The 17159-nt window shown below is 39.1% G+C and overlaps 2 protein-coding genes across 3 annotated transcripts in view; both read left to right on the top strand.

The window, feature by feature from the left end:
* The first annotated feature begins 8112 nt into the window (after positions 1-8112).
* Positions 8113-10642, top strand: tmem177 (transmembrane protein 177). The gene is made up of 3 exons (XM_069663634.1): positions 8113-8167; positions 8903-9155; positions 9585-10642. The coding sequence occupies exons 2-3, from the start codon at positions 8955-8957 to the stop codon at positions 10314-10316; spliced, it is 933 nt and encodes a 310-aa protein (XP_069519735.1). The 5' UTR covers positions 8113-8167; positions 8903-8954; the 3' UTR covers positions 10317-10642.
* A 3537-nt stretch (positions 10643-14179) lies between these two features.
* ptpn4a (protein tyrosine phosphatase non-receptor type 4a) overlaps positions 14180-17159 on the top strand; it is a 76160-nt gene continuing 73180 nt past the window's right edge. For both annotated transcript variants that reach the window (XM_069662677.1, XM_069662676.1), the window contains exon 1: positions 14180-14670. The gene's annotated coding sequence lies outside the window, so the exon portion shown is untranslated. The remainder of the gene's footprint in view (positions 14671-17159) is intronic.

The raw sequence follows: 17159 nt of genomic DNA, 5'->3' as shown, positions 1-17159 counted from the left end.
TAACAGTAACCATCAGTGATGGGTGTGTGTGCAAGAGAGAGGATGAGACAGATGTAAATAATTCAATTTAAATGAGGACGAAGGAGCTGGATATGAGTTTTACCTCTGTAAATAATCCAGGAAGAACCCATATTACATTATAAGGGATGGGGAATGAAGTGGTATCCCCCCCCACAAAAGTAGGGGTACATGTAAAAAATCTTTTGATCCACTATAATGCTGTTAAAGACTATGGGATGTTATAGTGTATAAAGGTGAACATTGAGCATCTTTTGAGCCGTTGTGGCTCAAGAGGAAGAGCGAGTCGTCCACTAATGCGCATGTCCTTGGGCAACACACTTAACCCCAAATTGCTTCCGAAGGCATAGCCTTGAGGTTGTGAGTGTGTGTAAATTAGATTTCATCTCAATCCAGGCAGGCACCTTGGCAGCCTCTACCATCAGTGTATAATGTGTGTGTGAAGTGGTGAGTGTTGACAGGTAATGTAAAGAGTTTAGAGTGGTCTGAAGACTTAAAAGGTGCTATACAAATCCAGTTTATTTATCATTTACATTAGGCTGAACTTAAGGTGCTTTATCATTCCTCTAGCATGCAGTACATGCAATATAACCATGGTATTCTTCATAATGATTTAAAACTGCATCATATTTTGACAATCAAAAGTGTCACTGTAAACTCTGTCAAGTTGTACCTGGGCCAAATCATGTGTAAGCATTCCAACCACCAATGAAGGTCCAAATAAGCTAAAGGTTACCATGTTCATGTCTTAGGTAAGTACATTAGCATGCCTACGTTTGTTATTTATCAATTGGTGATCCTCTTACTTTCTTGTTGTGCAAGAGGAAGTAATCTCTAGACTGTATTTAGTGTCAATTCTGCAAATTGTTGTCAGGCATTCCCTGCAAATTGCATGTCAAACACAGTTAATGACAGGGAAGAGAGCAGATTAGCATAAAACAAATACTATTTCATAGCAATCCACTGAACTAAATTAAAATACTTCAGTTTGGACCAAAGTGGGTGTCTGATTTGCCGATCACACCTCCTATTTCAACGTGTTCAAATGTGTGCCAACTAGTTGTAGCAGTAATCGATCCGAAAATCAATTGCACTTTCAACAAAATCAACAGTTTGACAAATTTAGGGCAGCATGATTGAAAGGGGTCTTTACAAAACATGAGGAACATGTACGTTTTTACAGGTCAGCACTGACACATTTTGTTTTTCTAGAGTATTCATCAAGGAGTCAAAGGCTTTCTCTGTTTGACGCAAGCCTCTGTTGATTTAGGCTTTAGGAGACTTGTAGGAACCAATCAAGAGGTGTTGAATTGATTGACTGGGTTATTGATTTATTCATTCATTGAGAGGTCACTCCACTGGAATGGACAGGCAAGTTGATGGGATCTTAATTTGAGAATTGATTGCATTGTGTCACAGGCGTACTCATGATTTTTCTTAAGACAATGCTTGCAGGGTCGGACAGAGTTAGAGAATCAGAATCAGAATCAGCTTTATTGGCCAAGTATGGGGGCAGTGGTTAGCGCTGTTGCCTCACAGCTAGAAGGTCACTGGTTCAAACCCCGGTTTGGGCAAAGTTAGCCTTTCAGTGCGGAGTTTGCATGTTCTCCCCGTGCATGCGTGGGTTCTTTCCGGCTTCCTCCCACAGTCCAAAGACATGCTTGTAAGGTTCATTGGTGACTCTAAATTGCCCATAGGTGTGGGTATGAGTGAGTCTGTCTCTGTGTCAGCCCTGTGAATGACTGGCGACAAGTCCAGGGTGTTGGCTCCAGCCCCCCTGCGACCCTGAACAAGATAAGCGGTATAGATAATGGATGGATGTGGGCACATACAATGAATTTGACTGTGGGTTTTCTTTGCGCTTGATATACAGACACGCATACAAAACAGACATACTAAACTTAAAAACAAGGACAGGTTAGACAAGGTTACACAGACCTGATTGTCCTTTGCAGTCTGTGTTTGTCCTGTTTAGTGGCAGATCCAAACCAAACAGTGAACGACAGGCAGAGAACAGACTGGATGATGGCAGAGTAAAACATGATCAGCAGCTCCTGAGGTAGGTTGAACTTCCTGAGTGGGATGATGGTTTTGAACGCCATGCCTAGTTCCCTGGGAAGTCGAGGTGATGCAGGATGTAGTGCAGTCCCATGTTGACCGCATCATCCACTGATCTGTTTGTCTGGGAAGCAAACTGCTGGGGGTCCAGCAGGGGGCCTGTGATGTCCTTCAGGTGGCTCAGCACCAGTCTTTCAAAGGATTTCATGACCACAGACGTCAGGGCGACAGGCCTGTAGTCTTTCAGAACTGTGATGGTGGAGCGTTTGAAGCAGGAGGGGACTTCACACAGCTCCAGAGATCAGTTGAAGATCTGGGTGAAGATGGGGGCCAGCTGGTCAGCACAGACTCTCAGGCAGGAGGGAGACACACTGTCAGGTCCTGGTGCCTTCCTGATCTTCTGCCTCTGAGAGAGCTTTTTGTAGCCTTTGTGACGGCAGTTACATACAGATGACTTACACTTACAGGCTTCCATGTGTACAATTATATCAAACTGAATTATATTTATTCTCACAGGAATGTTTGCAGCATTTTAACAAATACAAGTATTGATTTTATCTCATGCTGCATCCATAGTGTTAATAATGTGTACATTTATAAGTGTAGTGACATTCAGTGACATGGATCATTAAGCACCAGTGACGTCAATGTGTGTTTGTGTCAGTATTGATGCACTGACACATAGAATGCATACATGTGGTCATGCATACATGTGTAACAAAACAACACACTCCAGCAAACAGCCTCTTTGACCTCTAGTTATTGAATGCTGTCCTCCTGTAGGACTTCTTTGGCACCTGACATCATGCATAATGCACCCCCATCTCAGGTCCTACAAAGATCTGAAAGAGTGCAGATTCATTCAATTTAGTTTTTGTTAACCATGTAAAATTAACAGTGTGATAGTGGTCTTGTATCGGTTTCCAGCCTGTGTTGTATATGGTCCCTTCAGGCTGGTATAAAAGGCTAAGGACCAAAGATTGCAAGTGCAAGTGATCACTTAATGACATCAATGTCAGCTTTCAAAAAATGTCCATGCAATCTGTTAGCTCCTTAAATATTTCTATAGTCACAAGGATGTGATCCCCGACCATCGGAGGACTGAAGCACATCTATATAAGGTAATTGTGTTAAAGAAATATAAATGTTATTAACTGACAATAAACTGACTATGCTGTTTTTGTGTACATTTAAATAGAATACAAATGTACAGGGTAGAGCAGTACATTAGAATTAAACAGAATTGAATAGCACTGAATAAAGTAGAACAGAATAGGATAGAATACAACATAGAATACAACAGAATACAATAAAACAGAATAGAATAGGACAGAACAATACAGAACTTTACACAATTGAATAGTAAAACACTGAATAGTAGAGAATAGAATAAAAAAATAATCAAATAGTCAAGAAAATAATAGTTCAATATATAATAGAACAGAATAGAATAGAATACAATCGTACAGTACAAAATAGAACAGAATATTATAGAATAGAAAATAATAGAATAGAGCAAATCAAACAAAATAGAATAGAACAGAACCGAAAAGGGGGTTTTCTCTGATGTTGTCCATGTAGACACACACATATTACACACATGAAGAGAATCTCAGTTCCATCGCCTCTTACCTGTTTCCATGGAGACAGTAGTGAGCTGTTTCTTTCCACTAGGATCAGACCATCTGTCTTGATCACAATACATATGCACACACACATGCGTGCACACACAACTGATGAATTTTTCAGTTTTACCAGATTAGTCAGAACTGCAATGACTATGTGATACTGACAGCCAACACAGGGCATTCCCCTCCATGTACAGGGTCATATTAATTATACATTGTAACTCCACAGGTGTTTTGTACACAACTGTGACCCGCTCAGTGTAAATCTCTGATTTATCTTTTCCAGATTTTGCAGATTATTTTTTTCAGGTATGGAAGCATTATTTTAATTTGCATAGTGAGTAAAATGTGAAAATTTCTAACTGCAAGCAAGATAGAAGTAAACTGTACTCAATGACCAGAGAGGAGGGGTTGAGAAGAAAAAAATAGCTTGATGTTAAAATGGTTACAGAAATGGTATGTGGCCCATACAATTTTACTTCAGATCTTTCTAAGACCTAATTCCTAGAAGCATTTTTTCCTTTTGTACTGAAACTTTTCACTGGCAATTTTTCAATAAAAGTATGTTACTGGAGAAAACACATAAAGCACCTGAAGTAGCTGTCATCTACTCTGGCCTGTAGTCTTTTGGCCAACATTAGTTTGAAACAAATAACTAAATGTGTTGCTTGGCTGTCCTATTCTAAACCCATTCTTTATGCTGCCCCATGTTAATAAACGTCCACCTTAACACTAGTACTGTGCTAATTTGGCATAAGATACCAACGTTCATTGAAGGTTCCATGTTGATGGAAACCTTCTTAATACAAAACGTCTTTACTGTTTCTGCAGTTTCACTAGTGATATAACTATTCTAACAAGAGGTCATCACAGGATGATGCAGTAAGAAAATACTCAAAGTTTTCTTTAGCAACTGCACAACTTTCACTTCCTCTATACCACGCTCTGAAATGTGCAGTAAGTGATTGCATGGAAATTAAGTTTTGCATACCTGATTCTAGCTTTAATTTGCATCCCATGCATGAGCAACAAGTCTAGATTTAATACATGTATATACAACCAAACCTCAAGCACATGTTACCACATCTTAAAGCTCACCAAACAGACACCAGATCTGCAGCCAACACACACAATCACCCCTTCCCCTTTTTCTGATCTACAAGAGATTGCGTGCATTATTGACTCTATCTATAGAAATGTGGAACATAAAACATAGAGTGCATGTGCATGAACACAGTTATTGCAGTGAACTGGTTCTCTCGAAAGACTGGGAAACACAAACAGGGCTGAAATGAACTGTTCCCATCTATTCATCACACCCACAGCTGACAGCAATGACTCGATGTGGGGGAGATCAGCTTTATTTTTATCCTGCTGAGTTCTACCTGTTTGTTCCTCTTTTATATGCTCTAATTATTCTGATTCAATCTGATTGAAAATTATTATTATTATTATTATTATTATTATTTTCAAATAAGCTTCTACTGTAAATTGCTGGTCTGCCTTTATTCTTACACTGACACATAATTTGCCTAAATTGACCTTTAGTGATCTATTTTGACCAAAAGTCACTACAGTAACGTTAAATTATGTTTTTCATAAAATCTTCTCTATTTTTATTCTTCACTATTATTTTAAGAGAATAGGAAGATTTCACTTAATTTTTACTTTAAGTCAGAATGAAATTACATTTTTGAAATAGCAATAGTAAGGATATATTGGTTTCCACAAGGCAAAAAATGAATAAATAAATGACATCAATAAAGTAGTATTTGATATAAATAAAGTGAGCATTAGGGCAACACTCAGAAATAGACAGTTAACAACAGTATATTCAGATGGAAGTTTATATTTTAAAGCTAAATGCGTTCCCTGTACTTGTGAGCCCTGGCTGGCTCCATCTGCCTTAAATGTCAAAGTTCACCATTGTTGAACTGTGACCTGAGAATAAGTGTTTTTATGAATCTTATGTATGAAGATGGAGGTGTCAATCTTGCAGTGAGCCACCACCCTATTTGTGTTTATGCTCTCATATAAAGTTTACGGTCTATGATTGCTCTGCTAAATATTATTTTCATTAATATCATTGAATTGAAAGAAAATGTAATCATATTGAGAGGAATGAATTCATGGCAAGTTTTAGATCACACCAGAGGTACAAAAATGTGTTTTGGACTAGAAATAGAACACAAACTAAATCACAAATCATGTGCCTGGAATATTGCATTATGGGTAGTGAAAGCCTTGTAGATTCAGTCTCTGGCAAGGTGCTTCCATGGAATTTCATTTCAAAGAGTGTTGGAACAACTCTAACTACTATACAACTTGAGTTCTCCGCTGCCTGAAGAAAAGACAGAAGAAGAAGGAACAGAACAAGAGATTGCATCCAGCTGGTCGCTGCCAAGAAAGTAGCTGTCCTGTTCAGTCTGCCATGATATCTACAAGGAAGACCCTGTCCTTCTTCTTTGTAGCCTCAGCTCGCCCCATTTGCAGGACTGTGTCTTTAACCAGCAAACCAGCCCACAGCCTGGTGATGAGAAACCTGTGCAAGGCTTGCTAGAGGTAGAATCTGAGGTCATCTGTCGCCTGCAGGCCGAGAAGGCTCTTCTGTATGGACCAGCAGACATCTGTTTGTGTTGTGCAGGGATTCACAGCACAACACAAGTTTACACCTGTCTGCAGAACTATCTGCAGAATTCCATTTCACTCAAAAAGTGAAACTCTTCAATAACATGAAAGTGAACTGTTAAAAAAAAAAAAAGGAAGTAAGAACCAAGCTCTGGACAGAGAGGAACATAAGAGATGAGTTCAAGGTGCTTCAGACATTTCAGTCCTCTTAAAGTGAGTGATTGGGTGACAAAAGCTCAGCGCCCCCTGCAGGATGAGCGAAAGCAGATCCCAGGAGCATTGACTGATGTTGTAAATTACCTGGGAAAGCTTCAACATTTGGTACAAAATGAAAGCGATGGTGTGATACACACACGTAATCCTGAACCCAAACTGCGCCCATCGAGAACTCCACCTGTCTTGGTTTGACCAGTATAAGATGCGGACCGACAAAGTTTCTCACTTCCACCGCAAAGCGGATGGAGAAGCACCACTGGAGTCACAGCTGGGATGTGGAGATGGGTAAAAGTCCAATGTAGGCACTGGGTGTGATGGCACTGGATGTCCAGAGGATGGGAGACATATGGTCTGGATCATGGATGTTGTGGATTTGTAATGGCAAGTTCGCAGTATTCTCAGGCACAGGCTTTTTCCATTCATCATTAACTGGGATGACCATCCACTGAAGATACTACCATTGGAAGTCCTGTATGGAACAATTAGACAGCTGTCAGGGAATGGCTAGAAGATCCAAACTGTTCAGTTATTTACATACTTGCCTGCCATCTATAAAAAAAGAGAGAACATCAGTAAACTATTCCTATTTGTTTTGGTCTAAGTCAGAGAAATTATTCTCATCTCTGTGGGGTCATCATTGCATTCACAAGAATGAATAAATACATGGAAATGACATTATAGAGGTATTTGGAGTTATTAGTGATAATTATATATTCAAAAAATGTATGCACTAACTCACTCAAGCTATAAACTTACTTAGTTTATTGTTTGATTGTTTTTTGTTTGTTTTTTCATCTTTGTCATTGTTGCTTTTATCCTTGTTGTTATTGCACCTTTGGTCATTAATCATCATCTTCCTGCATTACCCTGTCATGTTTATTTATTGTTCCTGTTAAGTACTTTTCCTTGCGCAATAAAAAAAACAAAACTATGCAATGCAAAATATTAAAAACACCACCAAATGGTAACAGGGAGTTAGCTACATTGTCTCTTTATTTATTTTCCTACAATTTGCACTTTGTCAAGGTACCATGAGGATGGTGCTACCTTAGTTGTTGCACAATGTAGCATTGAACAGAACAGTGCTGATAAAGTTTTGAAGGTGTCTTTTTTGTATTTCTCCCTCACTGTTGAAGTGCCTTTGTTTGTTTCTCAATGTAAATGTTTTTGGTTTGTTAAGATTTTACAGTTGCATGCTAAGCACTTGAAGTCTTGTGTTCTTTGTTTGGATATTGTGCCTTAATAAAACTACTTCCACCTTTTTATAGGTTTTTTTCTTAGATGGTGCCACTAATGTAATTGTTAACAAAAACAATGCATCACTTTCTAAACAATAAACACATCTGCCTTTAATTTCAACCCTTTACAGTTTTAATTATTAGTTTGAATTAGTATACATTCTTTATATAAACAATTTTCGTTATGCGTATTGCTTACAATATAATTTCAAGAGGTAAAGTTTTTAAATAGATTTGTCTATGGATGCTACTTGGAGCTAACTGTCGTAAAACTGTCGTACAACACCATGCAGACATACTCGCTTTACGGACAGGATGTTTCCGACAGTCATAAAGCTGTTACATGCTCTGAGGCTGTCCTTGTAAAGATGTGGACAACATGTGAGTGCAAAATTGTGTTTTCCCTTGACAAGACAATAATAGCAGTTGTTTTATGCCATACGGTCTTTGCATGCAGTGAAGTAACGCTAAAGCCGTCACCCCAAGGAGCATTTCCCTATTAGGTCAGTTAGCTAAGGTCACTTAAACATTAGCGTAATGACTCGGTTTGCAGCGTGAGAGTTGTTTAACTGTAGTTCTTTGGCTTTTTAGTATTGTTTACTAGTTTTTTTAGGGACGTTTAATATCTGGAAATATTGGTTGGCTGTGAACTTGTGTAATTCTAGGCTAATTTCAATTCGGCGGTGCGAATTTAGCTATATTTTGAATGAGCAGACCCCAATACTTGAAACGTGACACTCATATTTTGTGTAGGACGTAAACGTTTAATGTAAGGAGGAGGTGGCATGCTCTTAAATGTAACTGGTGCTTACATTTGCCTGAATATAGCACTTAACTCTTGATAATTTATAGCGAAAGATGATTTTTTTCTAATACCCGAGTTTCATCTGTGTTATGGACATACAGTAACATAATGTATTAGTTATTTGTGTCTCATACATCTATTAATAAAAGTTTGGACACAGGTATAACACCTTGAAGAAGACATTTAAATTGAGGGATTTTTTGAATTGGAATAAACAAGTTCTACACAATTCTATTGAATTAACTCTCTGCCTATTAATAACATGCAGTCCTGTTGTTTTACTCATGAACCATTTGGTGACTCCTTCACAGATGCCACCTCCTGAAGTCTGCAGCACTGAACTGAATAATAAAAGAAAGCAACATGGCGTCTCGCTTCCTCAAGTACTCTGTGCTTCTACAGAAGTACCGGACTCCGCTGCTTGTTGCATGCTGTGGTGGGGTCTTTGCAGCCAACATGTCCTACCATGTTTTCCCCGATATATCGTACCGCAAGCTCTATCAGGCCTGGCACAAAGGAGAGCCAGCCGACCTGTCTGAGAAGCTTGAGGATCTTTTCAAGCAGGTAGTGTACACAAGTCTGTGCATCAAGTTAATCTGAGCTTCTTTCTTATATTTGCTCTCCCTCATCACATTACATTTGATGCATTAGATTTGTACAACTACATATGGATGGTGCAGTTAAGATAAAATACCTAATAAATCACCTAGAAATGTATGCAATAATCGGCTATTGGCCTATTAAATACACTATATTTGAGCAATAACTGTAATATTAAGATTTGGTATTTTATGCATGCACAACCTTTTTAACAGCAATATAAGTAAGAAGATGAGTTAAGAAACAATACTGACCTTTTAATTTTATAAATTATAGGACTTACAAATCATAGGTTCTATTCACAAGACAATAAATGAATGCTGTTAAAATACCTTTTAGATAAAATATTACATTATGCAAATACAATAAACTATATTTCAATATTTTTTATAGGTGTTGAAGGACTATGGATTGAGCTCACCCAAGAACTTCTCTCCTTTCGCCTCCTTTGGGTTCCATCCAGTTGGTGCAGGTGTCCCTTGGCTTCCTGCTGGTGCCCAAATTGGCATCCCAGCAAACTTTAACAGCACGGCAGACGACCCGAGCGGGATAACCAACCGTACCATTTTCATCAACGGCAAAGCGGTGGACTGGAGCAGCGATGCCGGTTCGGCTCTGAAGGAGGCACTAGTTTTTTCCATTGAGGCACAGAAGTTTGCCATAGCGCGAGAAATGGCCCGCTTGCAGTCTGGAGGACCTGTTTTGAGTGCAGTTGTTGCCCCATTCTGCTTAAGTGGTGTTTGGGTGTACAGCGTGGTGCTGAAGCAGGTGTTGGGGCTCCACACCGGGCCCCCACTGCTTCGCGGAGCCGTGAACGTTGTGGCACTTGGGCTGGGTGCCGTCTCCTACTTCCTCACCTCGGATGCTGTCAGCCAGTGGATTGACTTGAACTCAGACCGACTTGCTGCAAGAGTGTCCCGTGATTATGCCAATGGAGGGGTTGAGTTTTACGATAAGATTCTGTCCAGAAACAAGACACTGCGCTCCCTGATGGGGCAGAAAGGAGAGGATATGTATGCTCCTAGTGGGAACTTGTTTCCTTCTAACATCCTTCAACTGAAACACACACCTTACACATCCAGGAGGGACGGGATCCTCACTCTATTGAAAGAGGAGAAAGTTTGAAAAAGAGATCACGGTTCACAATTAAGATGGATCTCACTTTTGGCTTTACCATAAGCTGTAGTAACTTACTGTTATTGTGCTGACCTCTGAATAGATTGTTGAAAAAAGCAGAATGGGAGGGTGCTTTTTTTTTTGCAGCAAAAAAACTGGCCAAAATAATTTTTAACACATTTTGTCATAAAATGTGTCATCCCACACATGCCGAATGTTATTTTGTGCAACATTTTTGAATCCTGATGTAGGTAACCAATCAAATGCAAAGCTAGTGTTTTATGGTGGGGTTTCAAATTTTGTATTTATTCTACAAAGAAGTAGGTAAATGTGGACCTATTGTACAAATAAACATTTTTGAAGCCTGTTCAGAGCCTTTGATGAAATGTATGCTGTTGAAGGTGATCAGTCTTAGTCATACATAAGGTGTCATTGTTGTGGCTTTAGATATCACAATAGCAGCCTGATGTTAATAATCAATGTTGCAAAAGACTTTAACAGGTCAGTTTACCAGAAGTCCCCTTTTATTTGCCCAGGACCTAAGATATCCATGTGCAAGATAGAGATGTTCGGATATTACTTGTCTCTTCTCGATATCAATTCAGAAACTTAAACGTCCATATCAGCTGATACAGAGTACCAGTTCAAAACCAGCGCAAGTTGAGAAATTATATCTAATATGCATACATACAATTATAATAACTATAAACACCAGTGGCGACCTTTGGAAGTGAAGCCTTGCATACTGTACTTGTACCTGTACTGAAATTTCAAGGGTAAAATACTGGAGAATAGCTGACATGTAGCCTGCTATGACTATCGTTACAATGTCAGGCAGCGCAGCTTTGTTATATGCAGTCACAGTATCACTGTCCTATATGCTTGCGAGATGCATTGTTCAATTGCAGCACAGCCCAACTTGTAGGGTACTGTTTTAAAGCAGAAAAGAAGAATTGATTTCCAGTGAAAGAAGTTGATTATTTTGGAGAGTTAGAAATTATGGTATAGGGACGGTGCAGACGTGTTCCAATGACATACCAGTGTTCTCATCGATACCGTTGTGCAATTAAGGTTGTATCTGAGTGATTTGCAATACTGGTGTTGGTTTCTGAGCAACTGTAGTGCATGTTTCTGCCACAACCTCATTGCAAACAGGTTGAATGGAATTTAGTTTTGTTTTTACTTTTTCACTTTGTATAATCAGCTGTGAGTTTAAATTAATATATAAAGGGAAGCACAATAATAGTAATTGGAGAGGTTCCCTGTTATGGATATCACCCTGGACTTTCCAAACAAACTCAAGGGTTTACTCTTGATTTTGATTTGTGTTCTTGAAGTGTTCGCTCAGATAAATGCTCCTTTGTTAACAGCCTGCAGAGAAATGGCAACTCATTGTTAGTTTTCTTAGCGAACCTGAAGCAGGTATTTTACCACTTAGTGAAGGAGGAAAATATATTGGATTGTTATGAAATGGACTAGCAGTTGAAACCTCTACTGTATTTAGTGTTCATATGTGCATACTAAAAGTGGGTTGATATGGAGCTGTGCTCTTTTAACCTGTGGTCATCGATATTTCCTTCTTTAAATAACATCTCATTTGTTCAATATACTGAACAGTTGCATTATTTTATTCATCTCATTAATTAATAGTGTTGCAGATTGACATACACTGACACTCTTTTAAATCTTTGTCCTAAGGTAGACCATGCCACAGAAGTAGCTGCTAAGTGAATCACTTCTCCAATAGAATCAAAGTAGACAGCACATGTGACAACAACTAGATGACAGACAGAGATGTTCTACTTTAGTGCCCTGAATGAGATGTGTTTTCCCAAACATGTGAACTTAATACTTTTGTTTTACCAAAATTATCCCCTCATCATCCGTTAATTCTGTGTTGAAAACACGGTTGAAAAAAAAATTAAATATTAAATAATCTGGAATTTCCTTGTCAAAGAGAAGAAAGAAGAAAAAAAGCTTTGTCTGATATTTATAGGTCTACTCCATCATTTACTCTCTACAAAGGGCTTTTGGGATATGCATATCAACAACACTGGGCTTATTGTCTTGTTCTCACCACGCCGCTTCATCTGCTTACTTCATTGTATGCCAAACAGAGTTACTGTACAATGGTCCTTTGTTAATGGCATTGTAGGCTGTTTCTATTCCGAGCCACTTGAGGTCAGTACAGCCCACATTACCTCTCTCAAAATGTGTTACTTACTATCTCTCTTTGACACTGTCTATGAATGACAGGGCCGTAGAATCATTTTATCTGAATGGGCAGGCTTGGACTTGAAATGAAACAGAACAAGATAAGTAATTCTGTTACTTACTTTCATTTTGAAAATAGCAAAATGACATTCTGAAATTCAGACTCCTGTCTTTTTTATTCTTCAAAATGAAAGTAAAGTTAAAAATACATAATAATAAATACATAATAATTCAATTGTGTGCATGTATTAAGTTATAGTATCAGCTGTATTATGGCAGAAATTCCCACTACTAATGCCCTTTCAGATAACAGTGTATAAAAAAGGATAAAATTTACATTTTTTTAAATTAAAACTAATTTAATTTAATTTTCATTAGTGTCTTATATCATTACACAATCACTTGACCTATACAGAATAAACAACATTCAAATATGTTTTGACATACACAATAAAGATTTAGCTCTAGCAACTTCCAAAAGCTTTGGTATTATGTTATTATTTATATTCTGTGAAATAAATGGTGTGTTATGCAACATATAAAACATATTTAACATGTGCTGTTACATTATTCAGTACATGTACATCTAGTTTGCGTTACATAATAAGACATGAATACAAACATAAAATAAGACACAGGCTAACATACTGTATATCTGTTATAGACCTCTATCAGCTCTTGCTATCTGTGTCTGTTACATGGTACATGATAAACAGATTTTAGAAATAGAAGTTGATTGTAATGAAGTTTAAAAAGTATAATTGTTAAAATGCGGCTACATGTTGGGATATCTAACTCTTTTTTTTTATGATTAACAGTTTTTTAATTTTTTTCTTGAACTTGCCATCACCACATACACAATTGGCCTTGGTTGTCAACATAAATACACTCCGTCATATGCAGTGGACTTAAATATATAAACAAGACAAAACTAAAATAAGCTAAATAAATAAGTACAGTACAGGTACATAACTTTGTCCATGCATACAGTAGATTAAGGCACTAAACACAAAACATGTGACTCCCACGGAGACAGATCAACATCAGGCACCCTCCAAAAAGAAAATATTTGCCCCATTTTCTGATGCATACATCCAGTCCACCAAAAGGCATTTTTTAAGGTTAATTAAAGCTCCCTGTGAGAAACTTTCGGTCTGTGTTAATATTGGTGCCCCCTGTGGACCAAGACGTGCCTTATGTCTTGGCCTATTTTATCCTGTACATGCTTTAGTGGTGGTTTTGAACCAAGAATCTCATCATGCTTTCTTTTAATAGTCATATGTATCACTTACTTTAAATATGTGCCCTGGAAAGTCTAAGTAAAGGCAGCTTGGAATTAATCACTTCATTTGACACCTACCCCCCACCAGCGGTTTCAGGCATTAAAAATAACTAATCAATCTCGTTGCTGATGGTCTGGTTTGCTTTTGTAGGTCATAAAGAGTATCAAAATTAATTTCAGTCTGTCTCATAACCAGCGAGAAACCCCTCACAGGAGCTTTAACATTAAATGCAGGAGCAGTTCTACCTGGGTAAACTGGAAAAGAAACTGCGCGCCTCCCTCCCCGTAGCCCCGCCCCTGCGCGCTCGGTTTGCGCCATTACGTCGCTTTGCTGATCGCTGCTGTGCTGCAAGGCAGACAGGCAGGCAAAGCAGCTGCAGAGAGACCAGGGAACGCTGACTACAACGGACAGGCTCGTGTTGGGAAAGTCAGAAACGCAACATTTGCCTATTCTGTGATTTAATGTCCAGATATTTTCTCTTTTAACCTTTTACTGGTCACATTATATTTATTTTACGCCTGCGTGGGAATATATTTTTCATTTTCTCGACCTGAAATGACTGCTAGTCGCCGTGTCTAGCCAATGGTTACTGCGGGGGCTCCCGTCTTGTGGATTATCCGTCGTCGCCGAGCCAGTTGCATGGTCGAGCCCGGAGGAGGCCCCGCTCTGCTGGATGGATGTGTGTGAAGCAGCGCCGGACTCCGAGTTCTGATGAAGACGGTGATAATGATGATGCTCGGGCTTCATCGGCAGTGGGTGAACTGATCTTGGATGTTCGGGCTATATCGCCCCCACACAAACCATTTCCTCATACAGCAAAAAATATATTCCTTAAAAACTGGACGCCCCTGGAGCAGTTTATGACGGTAAGAAAGACGCTCATTCACAGGCCACCAGCTTTTACAGCCAGCTGACGTTAGCCTGCTAGCTTAGCTTAGCGCTGTCACTTTTATCCAAGTTGCTCCCTGCACAGCTAAAACGGCTAATGTTGAAAAACAACGCTTTTCCAAAGGGCTCGCTTTTTTGTTACACTGCTGCTCGAGTGAGTCTCCCGAAAAGAAGCAGAAAGCCCTTTTATACATTTTATTTAAAAACCCCAATAGCCGTTGGTTTTGTAGCTTGCTTGTTAGCTCGCGAGCTGTTTCTCATCCCATTCAATATCTCGCTGCTGACTTCACGTAGCTAATCCACCGTGCGCAGTATTGGTATGCATTTAAAGGTTTATTGAATTAATAAAACTTTGCACGGCCTTTCTTTTATAATTCATACAAACAGGGCGTTAATAGCTTATTCAACATACAGTGTACAGTAAGCCCTTTAATGACACAGTCCAGTTGGCACAGTCGGTTCAATGGGACCAGTGCGGCGTCAGTTATGTTATGGATGTGGCTTTAATGTAATGGCAATTAATTTCTTATTATTTAGTGAATTGCGTTGTTGATTTTCGGTGTTGTTAAACGGATCCAATGTGTTTCTTTTACCATAAAGAACAAGCACTATATAGTTAGATCCTTCATGTAAAATTGATGTGGGTTTTTTTTGTTATTCATTGCGAAATGATTGGTGAAGCACCGGGTCTCATGTGCGCGTCACATTCTAGAATGTCACACGAGAGGGCCTATATGGATAAGCTGCTTATTGCGACCCTGCATTTAGCTACCCATAGATCAATAAATGATGTTTTTTTTGCTAAGTAAATGGTAGAAAATGCTCATTTTAACTGTGTGGTGTTAAGTAATGGATGTGAGGGTTTGCTGTGATGAGGCGTCCTCCTTTTTTTCGATGACGTAATCCTCCACCATCCGTGCCACATCTTTTGGGTCGCAGTCGGTTCCTCCGCTGCCTGCTGCTTGCCAGTCTGCTGCCGCTGCTGAGATCATATGGACCCTGCTCTGTCCTGTTTGTCTCGCCTCCACCTCTCTCTCCCTGGCTCATTGTTGTCATTTTCGTTCATTATCTTACCTGCAAAATGACTTTAGAATAATGACTTTGGGGTCTGAATGAGATTTCAGCAAGGGAAGGAATTGTGAATGAAATACAGTGGTGGGGTTAATTTTTCTATGCCAGCAACCCATAGTATCCTTAATTCCTTGCCCAAAGCCCCCCAGTTGCAAACCTGCATGACATATTATGTTTATCATGTGTTATTTAACTTATTTTAAATCTGCAAGCTTGGATAGTATTTTATTTTATTACAATATCTGTATCCAAAGGAATCCATATTCAAAACCGGGCAGATGGGTTCCAAAAATGGATGTGTTTGACCTTATGGTGGTGGGACTTGACCTCAATATGTTTGGGAATCCCTGTCTAAGGCTGATGGTTGATGGCTGAACTACTTATCTTTGGAATTAGGCCTGCCATGTTGCACATTTTTATTTAGGACACCATTCTAGGCTGTTTAATGGCTATAACGTTATTGCAAAGCTGTGGTGGTGAGGATTATTTTGAAACAGTAGATTTTTTTTACTCAGCAAGAGATAGATGAATCAGGTGTCCAGTTTTCTTTAAAGGCACAGTCCTTCACATCTCATCTTTGATAGCTAAATATACAGTAAGATTGGAGGCTGTGCTGTGGTAGTGGTGACACATACACATGACGAAAGAGGGCAGAAAAACATTTGTTTTCACGGTTTTGCAGTTTAGCCAACATTATTGCATAGCAAAAATCATAAATGTAAGCAAAGGAGGATTCACCATTGCACTTTGTATACCTTTGCATTTTCTGTCCAAACCTAGAGAGGTCCTGAGTCTTAAGAGTGGATGGACTCAGCTGGTGAAGATTAAATTGCCTGTGGCAATGTCCTTGGTTTGCTTGAGCAATGCACCTGAACCTGCCATCCCAATGGACTACAGCAAGAGTGTGTCAGACAGAGATAGAAAAGATAGTAAGAAGTGAGGGGAAGAAGTGTGGAGAGGAAACGGGGGGCGCAGATGTGGCAGGGGCAAAAGGGCAAAAATCTGCACCTGATAGAGGGCACGGGGATTCAATAAGAGCAAGACTGGATTTATGATCAAATCCAAAAGCAACTTGCTTAAATTTAAGTGTGGATATTGTCTGGCTGCACATTGTAATTCAGCCTCAGAATTTTATTCTGTTGGCTAACAACCAGTCTACCAGTTGTCTTCACTTTGAATTATTTTTAGTCTTGGGGCATAGCCTGCAGGCCTGTAATACATGCACAACATTTTGAGAAACTGTTGGTCAACATTGCCTGCAGCTTAAAACTAAGAACAAAAATTAGGTTACCTTGAGAGTTTTGCAAGCAATTTCTTCTGTTTCCATCATCGGATGATTTTCTACAGTCTGATAGGAATTAAAGAAGCCACAGCGTTGAAAAAGTATTTTTTTTCC

Source organism: Semicossyphus pulcher, unplaced genomic scaffold, assembly GCF_022749685.1.
Source record: "Semicossyphus pulcher isolate SPU_LCO1_2020_fin unplaced genomic scaffold, fSemPul1.0.p SCAF_15, whole genome shotgun sequence".
NCBI classification, from domain to species: Eukaryota; Metazoa; Chordata; class Actinopteri; order Labriformes; family Labridae; genus Semicossyphus; species Semicossyphus pulcher.
The sequence above is the reverse complement of the archived record's forward strand: the minus strand, read 5'-3'. Positions and strand labels throughout refer to the sequence as shown.